The 21,572-nt window shown below is 36.2% G+C and overlaps 2 protein-coding genes across 6 annotated transcripts in view; one reads left to right on the top strand and one right to left on the bottom strand.

Moving 5' to 3' along the window:
- Window positions 1-21,572, bottom strand: part of LOC139122652 (annexin-B12-like) — a 365,245-nt gene that overhangs the window by 97,792 nt on the left and 245,881 nt on the right. The window lies entirely within an intron of this gene.
- LOC139122648 (cGMP-dependent protein kinase 1-like) overlaps window positions 2,513-21,572 on the top strand; it is a 194,028-nt gene continuing 174,968 nt past the window's right edge. Inside the window, exon 1 of one of the 3 annotated variants that reach the window (XM_070688236.1) lies at window positions 2,513-2,948. In XM_070688236.1, coding sequence (XP_070544337.1) covers window positions 2,674-2,948 — 275 coding nt within the window. In that variant the 5' untranslated portion in view covers window positions 2,513-2,673. The remainder of the gene's footprint in view (window positions 2,949-21,572) is intronic. The other 2 variants (XM_070688235.1, XM_070688234.1) reach the window with 2 other exon arrangements.

The raw sequence follows: 21,572 nt of genomic DNA, 5'->3' as shown, positions 1-21,572 counted from the left end.
TGATGTTTTATAGAACAAAGTTAATGGGAATAATATAAACTAATTAGAACATTATCAGAAATATATAATTTCATGTAAGAATCAAAATGTCAGAATATATGGTTTCGAGTTTTTGGGTCATCTGGGCCATGCAACGTAGACAATTTGAAAATGCTTTACCTTTTGTACGTGGTGCAATATATATATATATATATATATATATATATATATATATATATATATATATATATATATATATATATATATATATATATATATATATATATATATATATATATATATATAATGTTTCCGGAAGTGTAAAACTTATCTTTTGATGTTAAAAAATGAACGAGCTGTTCAGAGTCGCGGACTTTTATCACACAGTGATTACAGAGAATCACGATGGAATTTACGTTTGTGCTTGCACTGAGAGGTAAACCTACAAAATTTGTTCATAAAACACGGTTCGATCTTTTCTCGACAACGGGAACCCCCCCCCCCCGCATTGATTCCGAATTTGTGACGGAGCCCCCAGTTATTACAGGGGTAGGCCGGGGGAATTTAGATCAAACCATGTTCTGTAAAATTGTAAAGCGTGACCCTTCTTCTAATCTACTGGTGATACTTCCCTCTGTCCCATGTAAAACTTGACACCCCCCCCCATTGTGTGGTGACACATTGTGCACCACGTACAATATACATACATATATTCAGGAAATATATCATAGATTCAAGGTATTATTTTTAAAATCAGCTCCGGTAAGTTTAGAAAATAAGCTTCTTTAAAAAGTGACCCTCCCCCCTCCAAAGAGGTTTGTTAAAAGCGACTCTCCCCATGACAGTTTTCTAAAAAAGCATTCCCCCCGTCCTCCTCTGTAATCACTGAAGTCGCTCTATCGTGTAGTTCTCGATCGGCATACTTTCACCACAGTATCGCTGAAATACTTTACATACAGCGACAACTCCCATCCCAATGCTACTATTCCTGTACAACAATGTAAACTTTCTCTGTCATGTTATGGTAGAATGTTCTTTTGCAGTTCATATTCCGATTTAATCAATATAAAGTCTGGGCCGTCGCTTAACAAGGTTGCCAGGGGGGTGGGGGTGTCAGAACCTACCTTAGCTAGGATTTGGATAATTGACGTATTGAGAGTGGGGAAATTTCGGAGGGGGACAGGTGACCCCCGCCCCCGCAGGCTACGACCCTGAAAGTCTTTTAAAAAGTTTTGGTCCGAATCGAGTCCACCTAGTTAGTCTCGGAAATGTTTATGTTCAAGTTTCAGAATAGACGTGAAAAAGCAAACAAAAACAAAACAACAAAAACAAAAAAAACAAAAGTAAACAACAATCTGGAATATTAATTTATGTTGTGGCGTTTTTTCAACTATTACATCTTTCACATTCATTCACATGACATTGATAGATAAATATAAATCAATGTTACCTGGCGGCAGTAGGTGAAGGGTCGGTGGTCACGGTGGCGAAAGGCAGTCTTGGAGCGTGCGGGGGGGGGGTCCTTGCTAGCTTCGGGCGATAACAACGTACTGATGTGAACTAGGTATATGTTACTGTACAGAAGACAGACAACATGGCGCATAGGGTAGACGTCTCACTTTTCCAACTTTGTTTTGAATATTGATGATTTCTTAACACTTTTATTTTTAATAGTTCCGTAGTAAACTTATGCGTTATTATGTCATACCTGGTGACCCCTTTTTGTTACAGATATAGGACGTAATGTTATATGCAATATCAATTATTAACGCAGTCCTATGTGCAAGCACTGCCATTACAATACTAAATTTATAGTCTCCAAAAATCGTCCTAATCTAGAAAAAAATCAAGATTATCATATATTGCTAATTTTGGTCTTGCAAGAATCGCATTTATGTTATGCATGGTTGGTTAAAAGCATATAATAGGTTTTTAATCATGTGATATAGAGTATTGAGAAGAAGCGACGCAGTATTCAAATGTGTTTTAGTTTCTAACCATTAAGCTTACTATACGCCGTTTAGAGACTACAGTGAAATGTAGACTAAATCCCAAAACAGTGGCGCCCTAACGTCACACACACAGGAGCCAAACTCATCTCATCCACGATACACGTGCCACTCAACTGATGTAATTTATACACATGCATGCATTACGGTAATTTTGCCTCGCAGAGTGTAGAGCGTTGATGTTAGTTGCGTTTTCAATCCCTAGGTTCATTTGACACTTTGTCCGATCTGTTATCACGTTCTGACGGGTAGCAGCTCTCATAGTTGATTCGTGGGTGGGGTTATAACTGCTACAGTAGCAAATTCTTAACACACACCGTGATTTATAAAACAGATATGAACGTTAAGTTCAGTTAGGAAGGATAACCATGTTCGGACTATTTGTTGATACATTCGCCCCAATATTATTATTGATACATATTTCTTCATTCACGCGTCTTACCTGGAAATCTTGTGCGCGCATCTCCTTAGCGATATTGTGTGCGTAAACATTGTTATGCAAATCAGTTAACCGGAAATAGCTCACTGTATCCATATCGGCGGTCCATTTACTTGAGTGCGCGTACTACGGTTCGCGTGTGTGTACGCCGAGTTGAGTTGTCTAGCACTGTCTGAAGGTAACGGCGTTTTCTGTTTACTGTGCGTAGGAGTGTATTTCACCGCGGTCGCCGGTTTTCCAGCGAAAATGGGAAGCCTACAAGAGATGCAGAAGATTTTGCGAAAGAAGGACGATAGGATAAAAGAATTGGAGCGTTTACTTCGAGTTAAAGATGACGAATTGATGGAACTTCGGACGAAACTAGATAAATTTCAGTCTGTCTTGCCTACCCAGCCCATGGCGATCAGCGGTGCTGCTCGTAAGCGACTACGTGCCCAAGGTATATCCGCCGAACCTCAAGCATCGAGGACGGTGCAAGAAATCACCAAACAACAGTTCAAAAAATATGTGAAGTCGCGAAGGTAGGCCGCATTATCTTTATTTTATATCTTCCTACATGTTTGCGAAAGGTCGCGAGTATCGTGATATGTGTGGCCTGGCTGCCACCTTTGCCTTCCTCCGTCGACATGCAGTCGTCAGAACACTTATGTGACTCAAAAGTTGCACATTGAAGACTTTGGACTAGTTAGCAGGCCTTTGGTATGCACCAGGGCCGTCAACAACGATCGATCGTTTATGTTTGGTCTCTTCTGGAGGCGGTGACTTGCTCTCATAGTGAAGTTCGCTCACATCTCACTGTCGACATGTCTTCTTTATGTAGGGCTGTCATTGACAAATTGTAAAGGGTTCACCTGTATGTAACATCTCATTCTCGCGTTTTATTCACACATTCTTGACTGATCATCAAAGCATGGAGGAATTAAGAAGCTGGTTCTGATCTCGAATAATCATTCTAAGCTGTGTCAATGCCTGTTGTTTTGTAGTCCAAAACATTACTCAGCAAGCCAGTGTTGTTGCCTGTCAACTTGCCAACCGTCAGAGGGTTGGAACGCTTCACTGGACTCGTAAGCTCTGTCAATGCACGATATGAGTTCACTGAACGACTTTTATTGATCTTGGAGACATTGAAACTGGGGCATGAAGTGTCCCTGACTGGGTCTCTCCAACGTCAACTTTCTGAAATCAATTCAAAAAATTGATTTTATTTTAATACGCTTTAATGACTTTGCCAATACAAATCCGGGCTGTTGTTTTTCTGCTTTTGAAAAAAGTCACGTCACCTCCGAAGTGTGGCAATGCTGTGAATGCATTTTCCTGAAGGTCACCCGTAAGTGACACCAAAGTACCAGTTATTGTTACTAAAATACAGAACCCAACAGCCGATACCATTCGAACAGCCATAAACACGACAGCAGCGTATAGTATTACACCAAGAATTGCAGGTGTCCCCACGACCAGAAACGGGCTGTCCGTTGCCCATTAACACCAATTGCACCAATGTGAAAGACCAGTTAACTGCTCCTCTGCAGTGCACCCAGTTTTTCACGATATTTTCTCTCAGCACCTGCTAAAACCTTCATGTCCTGGTCTGGTCAGATCTGCAGAACTGACATGGTCAACTCGAGGGGCGAGAGCTTTACACGTCCAGGTTGACCCCTGTGCAGACTTCAGCACCTAATCTGGAGACTTTTGTATAATGTCACTCTCTTCAGAAAGTACTAAAACATACAATGTCGACGAGGATCTAATCTTCACAGGCCGATAGATGACGTTCTTTAAGATAGTATCTTGTTACGATGTGCAGTCTGCGCAGTGACTTGGAAGGAGATAACATGTGTTGAACGTCTGGCCAATACAGTCTGGTTCAGGTGTTCTGTAGTGTCAATGTTTGCTGTGAGCCAGCAAATTATCTTCAGTCTTGATTGTTTGAATGCGGGACTGTGTGAAACAGGATTTTCGAAAGTCAGTGAAAACTAAGAATACAACTAAACAGAAATGTGGTTGTTTGTCGTGGGTATTCTTATGCTGAAACTAAATAACAATGCCGAGGGCCGAACACAAACAACTATGGGAGTATGGACATGCATTTTTTCAAGTACTGCGAAATACCGCCCTTGACTCGGCCTGTTTGTTTTGTGTGGCTAATTCTGATAGACAACCCGACAGTTGACAGATCAACCTGACAACAACAGATAAAGTTGTACAGATTCTCCTCAACAGTGTTGTTCATTCATATATGTCGGGTCACTGTACGTCTCGCTTTAGAATCCATTCAAATTGTGTATGTGTGCGTACTTTTTAAAAATCTATCTACACGTTTAATCCCTAAAGTTGACAACCACGCTCCTCCTACCGACCAGTGTCTGTACTAGCTCTGTTGTTGTGCCAAGAAAATACGGGCACTAGGTAGCCATCAGATAGTGTTCGTGATTAAATGATATATAATGTAGCGTAGCGCGGAAGCGCTCTTCTTAATAGCTTTCTCTCTCCCCCCCCCCACCCCCCCTCCCCCCCCCCCCCCACCCCCCCCCCCCCCCCCCCCCCCCCCCCCCCCCCCCCCCCCCCCCCCCCCCCCCCCCCCCCCCCAATCCTCTCTGATGTAAATCGCCCAGTTTCACCAAAATTGCCGAGGGACACTCTACAATGACACTAGCACAAGACATGGAATTACAATGCTTGCCAAACACAGCACAATGGTCTTGTCAAAAGCCGAGTGTACAATCTACAAATTAACATACCAATAGCAGTGTTCTCTGGTTTAGATTCTTTCTAGCAGTGTTTCTTTGAAATCTGCAGAGCCCTTGAAAACTTTGTTGTCAGGGGCTAAATAGAGCTCACGCTGTTCAAATATTTTGCTTGTGATGGACACTCACCCGAGTTTTGTCTTTGCTCTTTTACACTTGTGTCCATTATTCGGCTGTCAATTGAGATAACCCAATTATCTAAGTAAATCTAGAGATGTCAGCCGTGTTTGCGCAAAAGATATATCTTCAAAGTTTATGCTGTGGCCGACATTCCTTCAAATTATATGTCAATGTAACATAATTATTGCGTCAACCATGTCTGTGGGTGTTGACAAGGGATTGTTTGCATTTTGTAGGTGGTGGCTGCCCTGGGATGAGTCCCCATACCTTGTTAGGCAAGGACTCCAATAATCGAGCCAGGGTTTTCAAAACAAACAAATCGTAATTTATTTTGATATGTTGTAAATAAACACACTCTTTGACTACTGGCCGCAATCAGATGGCAGTAGCTGCAAGTTCAAAATCAAATGAAAATTGTATGGAGGTGTTTGCTTTTAGTCTATGAGTATGGGACCAATATATTACTAATAAGTGGCAGTTTGCGTTATGAAGTGTACGTCTTAAAATAAGCTATGGGACCAGGACAGTTAGATATAGTGTTATTAAATGTTAACCTTTTGAGTGCTATAATTTTTCCTACCAAAATTTTAGTTTAACATTTAGCAATTTTTATGAATTTGTATGTAATTTTTTTGATAATTTTGGACCAAATGGACATCACATTTCATAGGTTACAGTTTTTTTATCAAAATTTTGGCAAAAATCTGAAAAAAATTGACTGGAGTATATTTCATGAAGGTGACAAAAAATTGACTTTGGCACTCAAAGGGTTAATATTCAAGAAGATATGGAACAATGTCATGAATGCAAACATGCATAGGTTTTACGCAAATCTACTACAATTTGAGAGAACCGCAATATTTTGTCAACTTTTGCGATCATCACCAGCGGAGATTGAATCAACATCAATCATTTCTGCCTTCTCTTCACAATTACTTCAGCATACCTGAGGGAGTAAAAAACACAGACTATTGCGAATTTCTCATGATATATCTCATCGACATAGACAACAGAATGGAAGAGCGAAGTTTTGATTATAGAGGGCCAAATAATAACAGTGAAAGCTTTCCAAGGGGAAAAAAATCAATAACTCGTTGTTATCGTTAACTAACCCAAACAAAAGATCTTCAGTTCGGTTGAGTGTATATCATTCAATGAACCTATTAGTCATTTCAGAATGAAAATTGTACTACAAAACAACAGAAACTGCCGTTAAAGGTGTTATTGTGTGTCAATTATTGAGTAGTAAATTTATACGGACCTCTCACAGGTTAATTAGATCATAATGTAACCGAGGACACATGTACGGTTATGTGCAGGTCATTCAAAAAAGTTCTGGATGTTGTTACAATGACTAGAGTACTATGGATTGTTAGAGACTGTCTAGATACACACATAGAAGAAGTTATTTTTTTTCTATCAGAGAGCATAACATGCAAAGTGTAGATTAGCACCTACACAGAATCAGAACTGAGTTTGTTGGTCAATGACTCGGCGAGTTTCAGTTCAAAGCACCAGTAACATTGTGTACAGAACAATGATAATGAAAAGATGTTTGGAAAATAATTCCGTTCAATATCAAAATTTGTTTTGATTGCCCTGGAGGTGGAATGGCTGGAAACTTTTGATAGTATTTTCATTATTTTTTATCTGTAACACAAGTTTAATATTCTAATTATTCTGCCTGAAGTGTATTGACTCTCATGGTATCAGCCTTGCCCACACATTGATTGTGTACGATTCATACCATAGTACTATTGTCAACGGACTAATGAATTTTAACCAGGATTGAAATTCTGTGACTGACAGTTGTACTTTAGAAGGCACATCTACAGGCCATCTTGACAATTCAATATTTTGACGTGATTTTTGAAGTAGTTAAAAAATACCATTTGACATACAGAACAAAAGCACTCAAAAAAACCCAGAACTTATTGCTTGCAGAGTTTTCAGTGCAGGTTTTATTTTTTTCAAATTTGAGTTGAAAGTTTCATCATTGTTCTTAGATATAAATTGACATATGCATGTAAAAAGTCAAATTGAAACAGAATTACACATAGACAAATGAAAGTATTGTTATCAATCAATCAATCAATCAATCAATCAATCAATCAATCAATCATGACTTGTCTATTTCTTAAAGGCATGGTTCAGGTGTCAGATTGTCTTGCCAGGAAATTTACTTACTAGATCAAAATTTTAATGGAAAACAAAAGGCGATGACACCTTCATAATCCTCTTACAGACTAGAACAAATTCGATCCCTGGGATTGAGTTCCCTAACTTTAAGTTTGTACAGAGGAATACAGAATGAAAATTCAGCTCTAAGTAAATAGTAGCGTATGCAAAGGGTTTGCCAAAGCTTGCTCATTGTGTGAGAGTCTGCGAGAGCTGGTATTGATTTGCCAACCTGCAACTATAAATGAAATAGATTACATTGATCATGTCAATACTATCTGCCGCAGGAAACGACTGCGGTGTTTGTGTTTGATTTTATGATCATTTGCATGCATGAAAATGATCTGCCCGCAGAATAACATCGGTGACCTCATTGATCAGAAAGGCATTCAAAGTGTAATTACAAGGATGTTGCTGTTTGTGTAATATACCTGTAATTTTATGTCGACAAAAGGATAAATTTCACAGCGTGATTTTGAAAAGCTATCAGCTTTGACTCAGGATGGAATTATTTACGTGTTTTGCTTTTGATTCCCTGGAACATTCCCCTCACTGAAATCCAGATTAATGGAATCAAACATACAAAAAATGTTTCTAGAGGTTTGCACATCTGTCTAGGGATGTCTCCTAACTGGATGAAATGGGTAAGGGTCATTAACATTCAAATTAGCCACGACAATACCAGGTGTAAAGGAGGTGATTTATACGCCATGGTGAAACACACAAACACAGTGTCATAGTCAGGCAGGAAGAAAGGCAAAATGTCGGGTTAAAGTGATACACAGGTTTATAAATGGCGTCTGCTGAGAATGATCTTAACATCCAAGGAAACTGTATTGTGCATCTCCCTCATTACCTGTGATGGTCGCTTGGCAACCGGGAGACAGGATGTCACGGGTGCACCGGATTCCATCAGTTTTGGAAAGCTACAAGTTGACATGATTGAACACCTTCAAGTCGTCGTGTTCAATATTCTTGTTGTGGTTAGCCAACACTGCCTTGATTTTGTTACCAGTAAATTTACCGTCGAAGCCTTTCAGATTTGTTTTAATCTACAACAACAATCTTATAAATCCAACACAAACGGAGAGTAGCACATGTTGTTATGATAAACATATTTGCTAAATATATAACTGTGACAATGACTACACATTGCAGCGTGTTACATGTAAATTTCTATGAAATCACACATAGGCGAGACAATTATTCAATTTCGAAATTTGCATAAAATTGTAATTCTTCAAGTTAATGGATTTTGGATTCAAATTTTTCTTATCGTCATTTCAAGCTTTTGTTAGTAACAAGTAAACTCAAAGCATAGATGATATTCTACATCACAATACAGGCATGAATCTATTCAACTGTGTTTTATAGACACTTGAGCATCAGACTATTTCACATGTTCTAACATGTATTTGAAAGAAATCACTGGATGAGTTTTAATCCATCACCGTGCAAATTAAAGGGTTGGAGCTGGGAGGGGGGGGGTGTCAGACTGTCTCGCATTGCCATACATCTTTCACTTCACATAAGACTTACCAATAGGTGTCTGTAATGGCTGCAAGAACTTTGAACAGTATCCAAAGTGGTTGCATATTTTATAACAGTTCAGATTTTTGAAAGTTAAAAATCCCTAATCCGACAAAACTAGATCCTCTACGGAAAAGTCAAGCTTTCTAATTGTTAAAGTGTAATTGCGATCTCTTCTTGCCGTTTCTCATTTCACAATCTCATTTTTCTCAATTTTTAATATACTTTTTGTCGTTTGTTTTTTTTGCTTTCTATTTCATTGTATGACCCAGTTTTATGTGTTGCTTGAATTTCATCCAGCTCACAGCATGTCAAATATCAAAAAATACTCCCTTGGCAAAATTATCAATTGTTGAAGTGATCACCACTTCATCGAGATATTTTTAGCACCATTCTTCATTTTGTCCCTCACTAGTGTTTTTACCCTTGAATTTGAATTTCAAACAACACAACTTGACATGTAACTTGACTCATGAGAATGCCATGAAGTCTCACAAATTCCTCTCAGCCTTTGCACTAATAATTAGACTATGTCAGAAGTTTTACTGCATTGAGAAATTGTCTTATATCCTATTTCCAGAATGGTTAAAGTGTTAATATTTGAGAGAGAGAGAGAGAGAGAGAGAGAGAGAGAGAGAGAGAGAGAGAGAGGGAGAGAGAGAGGGGGGATGCGGGCAAGCAAGTGACAGACAGACAGACAGACATAGGGAAGAGTGAGAGAATTAACTAAAAAGGTTCAGCTTGTGATATTTGCTGGATGAAAACATTCTGATTTTATTGGTGGTGATAGAGAGTATAATTGTTTAATTATTTAGTGACTGCGATTGTAAAACTAAGCATGCTTACCTTTGCATGCAAAGCAAACACGAAGTAGATACATGTATGCAACTGTATCTGTTTGCTTCCATTGAAAATCATGGAAAAAATTTATTCAAGTAAGGAAATTTGCTCTCTCAAGAAGGTAGCTGTAAATGATGTTGGGAAGGAGTGTTTGTGCATAGCAACCTTGAAAAGGTGCCAAGTAGGTTATTTAAGCCCATCAGCCCAGGAATCTATCTCCAATACAATAGTCCCTGTGTTTTTTATGGTTAGATAAGGCAGTACCTTGGGGACATGGTAGTATTGAAATTTCAACCATTGAAGATGCATGAATATCGAAGCAAAGGACGGTTCTACTTTTTTCAAATTTGTGTATGTCAGTATGTGACTTCCCATAATGTTTTTTTGGAAAATTACTAATTATTGTTAATCTGTGCAATGACGTTTGCTGGGGTTGTCATGAAAAAAATTTAATCTACATATATGTATAGAGTGTATTGTTATGGAATGTAATTTTTATGCAGCATGCATTGCACCGTACCCTATCTGCAGACATCATATTCATTCTGTAGGCTTACTATAATTTTACTCACAGCTTTGTACGTCAAGGTTAAATGTCTAATCCAGGATGATTTCATGTGTTTGTAAATGTTTCTTATTGGATTTTTTCAAATCTTGATAGAACCAAACCTGGGAAAATGGTTGCATTGTTTTCTGGTGGTGAATTTTCAGAAAACCACCATGTCAAGAAAAGCTGTATGTTTGAACAAGAAATACCTTGCTAGTCCTAAAATCTTGAAACGTGTTGAAATAAAATTGTAAATATATTTGTTGCTGTGCATATATTAATAATAATTTATTTTAATTGAAAGTTACATATATCTTGTAATATTTATTTCAATTTTGTGACAATTTATTCAAAGCGGTGAGGCCCTGCATAGCATAGAAAGAAAGATGTAAATTGCTGTAAATTCAAATTACAAAATTTATTCATGTACGTAACATTTCTTGATAAGCATACAGGTACATAAATAGCTTTTGTCGAGGTTATGATAGAAATTTGTGTCAAAATGGTCGAAGGCAATCCATCTCGCAGCAGTCGTATTTAAGCAGGTTTGTGAAAAATCTCTTTGATAGCTCTGTGCAAGGTCACGTGTATCTACAAATAGAAATCCAAATATACCTGATGATAACTATTGCTGTGTGCATGAAAATTCGTCTCCTTGTGATTTGAAATTGATTTTCAGGTCAGTGATGCTGTGATTCTAGCTTTAATGAATAAGGTTAACGTAATTAAATTTGCTGGCGTACAATAATAATTAGATAACAAAGCTATCATACTGAAACCCGTTTCAGCATTTTTTCTGTAATTTTTCTCTGATGTTGTTACTTGTGCTTTTGTGAAAACAAACCATCACAACCAACATGAAGAATAATAGTGAAATAAAATGTATTCTAATTAGGGAAAGGATTATTTCCCAGTCTGTGTCTTTAATTTTTTCCATAATAATTTACAATAGAAGGAGAAAAATGCTGACTTTGAGAAGAGTATTAGAGATGATCATTTTCACTGAATTCAAATATAATTGCTTTTGTACCATTATTGGTATGAAATCATATCAAATTAATACATTCATTTCCATTGTCAATTCTGAGTAAATCACATATAAAGTCAAGTTTGTGAAGCTAAAACTCTTGTTCCAACAACAAAATTAGAAGTGTTCAGATTTCTACCTCCAAAAGTCACTTGATAAAGCTACACATGCTTGATAAACATTCAAGTATATTCCTTTCATTCATCAAAGTGAATTAATTTCAATATTTCTTGCAAATCATGATTTCACAGCTCATCTAATATTGATGAAAATCTCCCCAGAAGTTGAATTTTGTTCCGGGTACGTGTACCACTCTGTGCAAAGGCCACTCTCAGTTTTCCAGTTTAATGCAAAATCTTGAAGTCCTTGACCTGCTGTTGAAAATCAGTCTTCGGCTCAAGATGTTCCGACTATTACTAATCTGTCAGTTTTAACTTTTCAATTAAAATTCAATCCTGTGTGTCTAAATCAAAGTTTCCGTTTAATATACCAGGAAGTACGGTGAATGTATCTACTGTACCAGTGCTTGTTTTGAGCTGTCATTTTCACGTAATAATCGTTAGACTTCCAGTATTTTGAATTACAATAGGGCCTTCCTTTCAGCTACATACATAACTGAAAAATATTTTCAAGGTTCAGTCGTTAATGAAGGAGAGGACAAACGAGAAGTAAGAGAGAGGGAAAAATACCACCTGGTGCAAATTAATGTTTTTCAGTTTTCAAATTGATAATAACTGTCTGAAGTTTATTTCTTTTTTTAAGAGCTACGGGGAAGATGAAATGTTTATTGTGATTCCGATATTCATAATCCAAAGGTTATTTTCATCTTTGTTTTCATTTCGGGTTTTTGCCAAAATTTTGATAAAAAGCTGTAGCCAATGAAATGTGATGTCCATTTGGTCCAAAATTATGAAAACAATTGCCGAAAAATTTACAAAAATTGGTAAAATGTTGCACTAAAATTTTAGTAGGAAAATTACAGCACTCAAAGGGTTAAAGCCCTTACATTCCATAAAACTGAAAGAATGCATTTTCAGGATGGTGTTTAACCCTTTGAGCGCCAAAGTCAATCTTTGTTGCCTTTATAAAATATACCTGTTTATTTTTTTTTGATTTTTGCCAACATTTTGACAAAAACCTATAGCCAATGAAATGTGATGTCCATTTGGTCAAAATTAATCAAAATAATTACAGAAAAATTTATAAAAATCGGCAAAATGTTGCGGTATAATTTTTGAGGGAAAAATTGCAACACTCAAACAGCTCAGATTACTGCTTCACAAAAATGCCTTTGTAAAAGCTGTGTTACAAGTATTTAAGTTACCCTGCTCACGTGTTACATTCTTGGGATATTTATGAAGCATTGGAAGGCAAAATATTTCATAATTCTTTTTCAGAAGTTGATTAATTTAGCACAAGTCAGGGTGTTCTTTCCCATGCTGGCTGGAAGCAGCTGCTATAAGCTGTCACTAATTGATACACAAATGTGGAAAATCCATAAAAATCTTGATCCACATGTATGAATTGATGTGCATGATTGTACTTCCTCCAGGACAGAATTTAAATGATCTCAGTCCAGATATATGGCTTTTGTCATATTATCAAAATCATAAAATATGACAACTCCAGGAACCGAGGATCATTTTAGTGAGCTCTCAATTACCAATGCCCATTCTCTTATTTTATGTATATCAGGATTTACTAGATACACTTTTTATAGTGTTTTCCATTTTACAAACAAATCATGGACCAAGAGCAAAATCATCATCTTGGAAAATTATTTTTGTCAATTTCATTTATCTCAGGGGCTGTCTACGGTATATTTGTCAACATGTGGCTAGAGTGTCGTCAGGTGTCTTCAAAACCTTGCATAAGGCAGTTGGGCAGCACTGTTTTTGTTCAGGGTTGTAAGTTTCACCAGGGTTCCCAAGTCACATGACCAGGCTTCCCTCTCTCATTAGCATATCAATGAAATCATCTCAGGAGACAATAGAAATACAGAGGATTCTTAACAATGAACCCAAACCATTTACCAAGACTAGATGAACCCAAACCATAGCCAAAACATAGAGATAGGATCTATCTATCTATATATATATATATATATATATATATATATATATATATATATATATATATTAAATTTGTCATATCATAATCAATATCATATTGATATGAATGGTTAATTTCTTAATTTTCAAATTTGTCACATCAATATCAGTGTCATTTGGCTAATGGTTAATTTTCAAATTTAAAATATCAAAACCTGTGACCTTCCTTTGATGCAAATGTTTTAATCTATGTTGTTTGTATTGGAAAGAACCCTTTCAGGAGCCAAAGCGTAGACTTAGAATCATGCATATGCTAAACTACATCATGACGATGCTGACAGTAATGCCAGTGTGAATATATTTTGTGTTCTAAAAATAACATGAATGATCATTGATGAAAGATAAGACGTAAAAATTGAAATGGGTATTTGGCATCTAAATTCTATGCCTTGGGGCTTTTAGTGATCAAATTGTACAGAGAGACATTTGCAGGTTTGTAATTTGTAGTTGGGCTGTATTTGCAGGAGCACTGGTCAGGCCATCGACTGCGAAAAACAGACCGGTCAGGAGTACTGCACCTTCTCGTGTCTGAAGATGTGTCTTGTCAATTGAACAGCACAATATGTAGTGCTTGCAAAGCATTTTGGGTAATAAGTCCGCGACATTTATCAAGATTTGGAAAGCTATAGCAACACTGCATGTACACTGACATCATCAAATATCTTGTCCATTGTCCTGTAATCTTGGCAACATCAAACTGCTTTGTGGTTTCTGCATTAACACATGCCTAGAAACGGACTTACAATAATGTACCACAATTATCCTTTGTCATCACAGCACAAAATTTGTCTAAAGCATTTGATCGTCATAAAAGACTTCACCTGTTTACATTATTTGTCTACTTTCAGTCTTTTTTTCTACACTGCTTTGCTTTGACTGTGATAGTAGATTGACTGAGGCACAGTGCATTGGCTCCAGTGTCGATACGTTCTTTGGCCTACGAGAGATTTTACTGTAACGGGGTCACCTTTTTCTCCTTTTTTTTATTTTTGCGACTCCAACCATACGAGAATGGATTCTCTTGGAATATGTTGTTGATCTTATCAAAGCTGATCTGTGAAAAATTTGCGATTCAAATTTAAGACAAGCTGTCGCCAATGTTTTAGATTTATTTACATAATATTAATTTGTACTAAAAGGAAAAAACTCAAACTTGTCACTGTAGTTAGATTTTTGTGCTTTCAGAATTTGAATTTTTTCATCCTGTACCTTTTATCTTTTTCTGTTTTTTGTGTCATTTTTCCAGTATGATTTTGAGATATTTCCAAAGTTCTGGTAGAAATGCCGATATAAAATTTGAGGCTTGAATCCATTTGATATTGGCCTTGATATATTTTTAGAACAGTGCAAGAGATAAAAATGGTCTAAAAATGATATTAGCATTATTTGTATAAATTTTGATGTTTGTGTTTTTGTTGAAATAAATTTATGGTTTTTCATCGTTATGTATGAACATTTAAAATTGATTAGCAACGTACATTACTTTTGCATGAAAATGCCATCAGAGACATCATGTAAATTTTTTTGGAATGGTAAAAAATCCACACAAAAGGGCATTTGATAAAGGTTGAAGAATAGTTCAGTATATAAATGTTGAACAGTTAATGTGGTCAAAACAGGGGGAACTGCAACAAATTCTAGTGTATATATATATATATATATATATATATATATATATATATATATATATATATATATATATATATATATATATATATATATATATATATATATATATACATATCTATATATCTATATATCTATATATCTATATATACATACATGTATGTGTGTGTGTGTGTGTGTGTATATATATATATATATATATATATATATATATATATATATATATATATATATATATATATATATATATATATATATATATATATATATATATATATATACTCTTCGGCAGTAAAGGACAGAAAGTGTGAGTACCTTTGGCTGAGACGAAGTGTTTATCTTTTTGAAAGTAAATCTTGTGACGAGATCTGTGTTTGTGTACGACTATGTTCTAAGAATAAAGTTAGGAAGATACACACAATCAGTAACTCACAATGACAGATCCTTTATACGGACAGTTCAGAGCTTAGACATCCAGACATTGCACTGTGTAGCAGGGACAGACATTTCACTCATTATGCTTGATCTCAGTAACCTCAATATTTTTACAACTTTTAAATGGCCTGTCAAAGTATACACAGACATTTTCTGATTGGAGTCTAATACGAAAGCTTTACAACAATTTTTCACAACACCTTCCATACATACAAGTACATAGATACAGTATGTTGTTGAAACCTGTGAAATGTTCATTGGTTACAGATTCATGTCAGCATTCCTGTTATTTTTCTTCCTCATAATTTTTATGCAAATTTTGTTTTTGACGTATAACTCCCTTGCATATGGGCCAGACACCTTGAAAAATGCAATGAACTACTAGTACTATCGTACTACCAGTACTACAACTACAACTACACAGATAGATACATATGCATCTAATGCTATCCTCAAAACCCTGTGTAACCAAACTGACATAGGGAAGTCTGTCAGTACTACAATATATTCAATGTGCAGGATGTGTATACCATAAGAACACATTAATTTATAGAATAACTATACAGTACTGTGTATGAATTGGGTTAATTGTGACATTGCGGATATTTTTCAAATACACAACCAGTCTTCCTAGCTGAAATAGTGAAAAAAGTGACCGAAACTTTGATGTTTGTGATAGATCACTGAAATCTATTGATCTTATGAAAAAGAGGAATTTCCAATGAATATTTTTTTTTGATATCACACTGATGCTAGGAGTGAAGATAATGGGAGATATGGCATAGGAGGTGTATGTTTTGAATTAACTCCAGGTTTATAAAAGAATTTGTGTACATAATGTACGTCTGAAACTTTGTGAAACAGTTCATGGTTTTGATATTTAATGTCTACAAACTGAGCTTCAATCTGCTTAGTCAAACTAACCAGTGATGGCAGCTAGGGCAGGCTGTCCCACAGCTTGCTTACATGGAGTGAAATTGTAAAAATCACCGAAGCTCATGAATTTTGACACAGCACGTACAACATCTAATTTTAACCGAGTAGCTGGGAATTATTTACAGGCAAAGGGTGTCTTTCTTGTCAACCAACTTTTGAACCCACTTGCCTTCGGAGATGTTACACCCCTCTTAACAACAACTTATCGATTAGAGTTTTTCAGCATGCAGACATTATTTACATTGTTGTTCATTTGTGATGTGACATGAAATATAATAATTCCTACATTCACATCAAGGACACACCCACCGCACTCATTGGTTATTAGGCAACTGGTCAGGCCAGAAGACTGGCTTATTTCATCATCTTTTTATGAACTGCCCTTTTGTGATTTGCCGCCCAGCATTATTAAAGTTTGTCAGAGTTCCAGTCATCCGTTATGATGTGCAATCTCTCGAAGCGGTAACTATTTCCAAGGTTCACCTTCTCTATGAGTTCAATGGACCACGCTAGAATTGCAGCCTATTTGAAGCCTCTATGAATTCTGTAATTCAGCTCATTGTAAAAATTACATCCTCTCAGCACATGAAACTAGAGTTCATTTTCTGAATGAATTTCAGGACAGTTGCATCTGATTTCATGTCTGTTTGTTTGTTAACCTTAACTCAAGTGCAGAGTGCATGGTTTTTTTAAATTTCTGTCTATAAATTACCACTCCTCAAGAAAAGTTGCCTTCCCACAATGCAGTGCAATGAAAAAACCAGTATATCACTGAGCAGAAAGGCCCATGCAAGAGTGTTCAGCCTAAGCCAATCAGCCTTGATCTCTGTGTAGATTTATTGCCGTTCAAAGTGGCTATAGATATAAAAACTCCCAAAAGTCCAATTTAAACTTCTTCACCATATCTTATACATGGACCATGGCTTTTACGCCTTTACGATGGGGGATATGGATCAGACACTCATCAGCTTCTTCTTTAATAGCAGTAATGAAACATCAGACCATTTGTTTTATTCATGCAAATTTTCTGACTCTTCCTGGAGGAGTTTGATGAATTCTGCAAAGAGTCTAGTATCTCTGTTGTGAGATCCAGTCTTCATTATGTAATTATATAGAGACCATACTAGTGCTATAGCGCTCCAGTTATTTATAATCATCTCACAATTAAAACAAAATAATTCATCTACGTAAATGAAAATGAAACTAGGAAACCATTTGCTCTGTATTTGCTACAAGTCGAACACAGCTACCACCTGTAGTACAAAATTGTTATGATGAAATGATACAGTAGAGACATATTGTAAATGGATATAAAATTTCAAAACAATTAGCAATTTACTAAAGTTTACGAACTACTGTTATACCTTATGACAAACTCTGTATTAACCTCATACAACTGTTGCTACAACTGTTACATCTTTTAATACAAAAGGAACATTTGAAAAGTTGTATTTTCATGTGATAATTCAGTTTTCCAACATTTTTGCTGGAAGTTTCTGTTATCTAATTCGCACCATCTCACATCTTAGATTCCTGAATCGGATATTCATGAACTTGTATTTTAAAATATCAGACAGTAGTGCCAATGATCTGCCCTTTACTTTTTCTCAGTTTTGCCACATTTCCTTTTGCCCTTTCCACCACAATATTTCTGTCATGGTTAGAGTTCATGAAGGGAAACAAAATGTATTGTTTAAAATATAAAGGTATTCTGAGACATAAACATTCTCTTTGGCCATGTTGACATTTAGGATTTTCAAAATTGTACAAACCTGAATGTTGCATTGTGGGTAATTGTAAAATTATTCATTTTTCAGCAAATAGCTGCTTCTTATGGAAGAGAAGACCAAATGGGAATTTATCCCTGAAATGAAGCTCAGGTCATTTGGCCTCTGAAGTATTTTTCTGTTTACTAGAAGGTTTAATTAAACGTCAGTGTAATGACTCAATGAGGATTTGCTTGAAGGAAATGTGGCACGCTCCAGCAATAATAATGAGAAATTATGCAAAATTTCTGATGTATAGGATAAAAATATTAATGATATTTCAAAAAAACTCTGAGGAATGACTAAAAGGAAGGGCATTTGTAAATAGAGTTATATCAAGCGATAAAAAATTGTATAGCTGAGGGGCTCTCATCATCCCATGCTTATAGGAATCAAATCCGGATGAGGTTATTGACTCAGTGTTATGAATATGAGCATTTCACATTCAATATTAATGACTATTGAATAAATGTAAAGCAATACTTCACTGCTCAAGTACAGTTTGAAATCCAAGGCATCAACAGTGAGCCAGAATGGTTACAAGATAGTGAATACGCTTTAGAAGAACTCTGCCAAAACACTGCATCATGTGATGATATACGCCCACAAAAACCACGCACACCATGTACACATGTATGTCATTGTTGAACAGAAATGATATCAATTTATCAGTTCCAAGAAGGGATCGATTTGAACGTCATGGATGAAAATTATCAGTAAGATTTGACTGCGCTGCAGGCTAGCTCGATAAATGTCACATTGCGTCTTTGAAGTTCACATTCATGGTTCACACAGCGGCTATTTTCACATCTTTAATAGATATTTTCCCCAGGAAGGCTATACTGAATGCATCAAGTGTGTTCAAAATTCTGTTCTGTTGAAGTAAACCATGGCTATATTATGTGTAATGGTAATGCCTAGAGGGGTTTAATACAGCCTGTAGATATGTCATTTGCTGAAAAGCAGTAATGTACATGTACCAGGTATATCACAGACATGCGTGTTTAGCAGTACAGTTGTGTTCTCTGTGTCAAAAGAATAAACCATCCAAGTATACTGGTATGGTTTCCCGTTATTAGCTAACTCTGCCAAAACTGACACTATTACGTGTACATCTGGTTTCAGAAATGATAGGCTGGTAACCATGGCCACAAGGAAAGTTCCTGTGATATTCCATTACGAAAATTTGCATTTTTCATTTTTTTCGATACAACAGCTGTGTCATGAAACATTCTACACATGTGGCATTATTTCGAAAAACAAGAACCTTGTCATAATAACACCTTCTGTACATGTGGCAGTTTTCTCTGCTGAGAAAAAAACAAGTACCAGGTATATGTGACATTTGCTGACCTTCTGTGGTGTTGAATGTTTTGTTTTGTAGACTGGCCAGAAATCAGTCCATTAAATTGTCACAAACTGTGTACTTTGTCACGGTGGTACTATATCAAAATTAAACCCTGATTTAAAATCAAGCATTGAAAATTAAGGGAAAAAGGTGTGCAAGACATCCCAGGTAGTGTCCAACATGAAAAGATCGATATCGGTTTGTTGATGAAATGGTTGTGGAAGGTGGAAGTGCTGTTAAAAACTTCTATAATTTCCTAATTTAAAGGTGCATGGTAAATTGAAGGTGGCTTTATTCACAGGAAGAAATATTCCTCATAAAAATGTTACATTCCATTAAATACCGGGAAGGTATTCCTATTTTTCCAGCATTCAACTGGATGTACTAGCACTCAAGTGGATAGATTTGTAATCAATTTTTTAAACAAATTTAAGAATAGGAATTTAAAAATTGAACATCACAAATTTTTCACTGGAAATTCCAAGTTGAATATCACATACAGGAAGAAAACACTTATTTCATTGCATAATTACTTCAACTGTTAAAATCCATTGCCCTTCAAAAATCTTTATATTTGGACCAGTTGCCATCATTTGAAACAAATGTTACATCATGCTCAGTCAACTGTAGGAATCCTACGTGTATACATTAATGGAAATTACTTCTAGCTTGCTCAATATTTAATGTCAAATTTCACCAAAATATTCCTATTTTTGAAAATCACGCACATGATATTGAAAAGTTTCTCGAGCAAAAATACCTCTGCGTGAAAGATTAATGATCAGATGTTTTTTTCATCAGAAATTCCAGCATTTGTGCTGTGGTGTTATCCATCTAGCATTAGTTTATGAGGAGAATTGGAATGCTACGGAGCTTAGACAATTCTAATGTTAGAAGCAGATTCCGCTATAAACCAAGGCTGTCATCATTGGAACACCAAGCAGATAAAACATCTACATGAGCAGATTATTCTGTCATGGAACGTCTGCAATACTCTCTCACTCGTACTTCATGTGTCAAAACTTTCTATTCAGTACTGCCACACACATCAATGCTGCCATAGTGAACTCAAACACAACACAATCAGTTGTCCTGCAACAAATGTACACAGAAACCTGTTTTCTGAAGGCAACCATGGCAACAGCAAAAGTGTCTTTTAATAGAGATATCTCTATAATAGACAGGTAAAGATGCAGTTCGGAAATTTGAAATGAAGGTCTGTCCTAAAGGTGTCTGGAAGGACAAGATTCACTGACCTTTACTGTGTCTTTAGTCTACTGCAGTCAAACTGTATACACACACACACTATTGTCTATTTTTTCAGTATGAAAAGGTTTTTAATCTCTGAAAAATTCAAGGAATTGAACACTATATAAATGGTCATTAAAGTTGCAGGCTGAAAAAATTGATTCGTAGAACAATTTACTGCTGTGTTCCACACATGTAAAATTCAGAATAAATCTGAGCCAAAAAGAGTAGCCAAGGTATGAATTAGCTTCACATGTATTGCCTCCATAGTAAAATTGTCTGTATGTCCTGGCTGTAAGTCATGTGATACATGTTGTATTTTGTGTTACTAGTAACATAAAACATTGTAACCATTATGGGCACAGGATGGAAATACATATGTAGAAGAGTGTGTGTGTGCATTCCGACCATTTTTTATGCCTGCGTATATCATTCCCTCCCAACCATTGATCAAATAACTCAACTGTCTTTCCAGATCTCTTGGGAATTTCACCAACATGTAGCTATATTTCACCGCGCGCTTGCCAAGACTCTGACAAGTCGGGGCAACTGCCACATATTCAGAGCATGTTTACAATCATACTTAGTTACCATGGCAACCCGATGTATCTTCAAGAATAAACAGATCTCAGCAGATGAACAAATAGAATGAGAAAGTGTAGCACACATCTATGCATTCATCTTTGCGC

The sequence above is a fragment of the Ptychodera flava genome, chromosome 22 (genome assembly GCF_041260155.1).
Source record: "Ptychodera flava strain L36383 chromosome 22, AS_Pfla_20210202, whole genome shotgun sequence".
Lineage (NCBI taxonomy): Eukaryota > Metazoa > Hemichordata > Enteropneusta > Ptychoderidae > Ptychodera > Ptychodera flava.
This window is presented reverse-complemented; position numbering and strand designations above follow the sequence as displayed.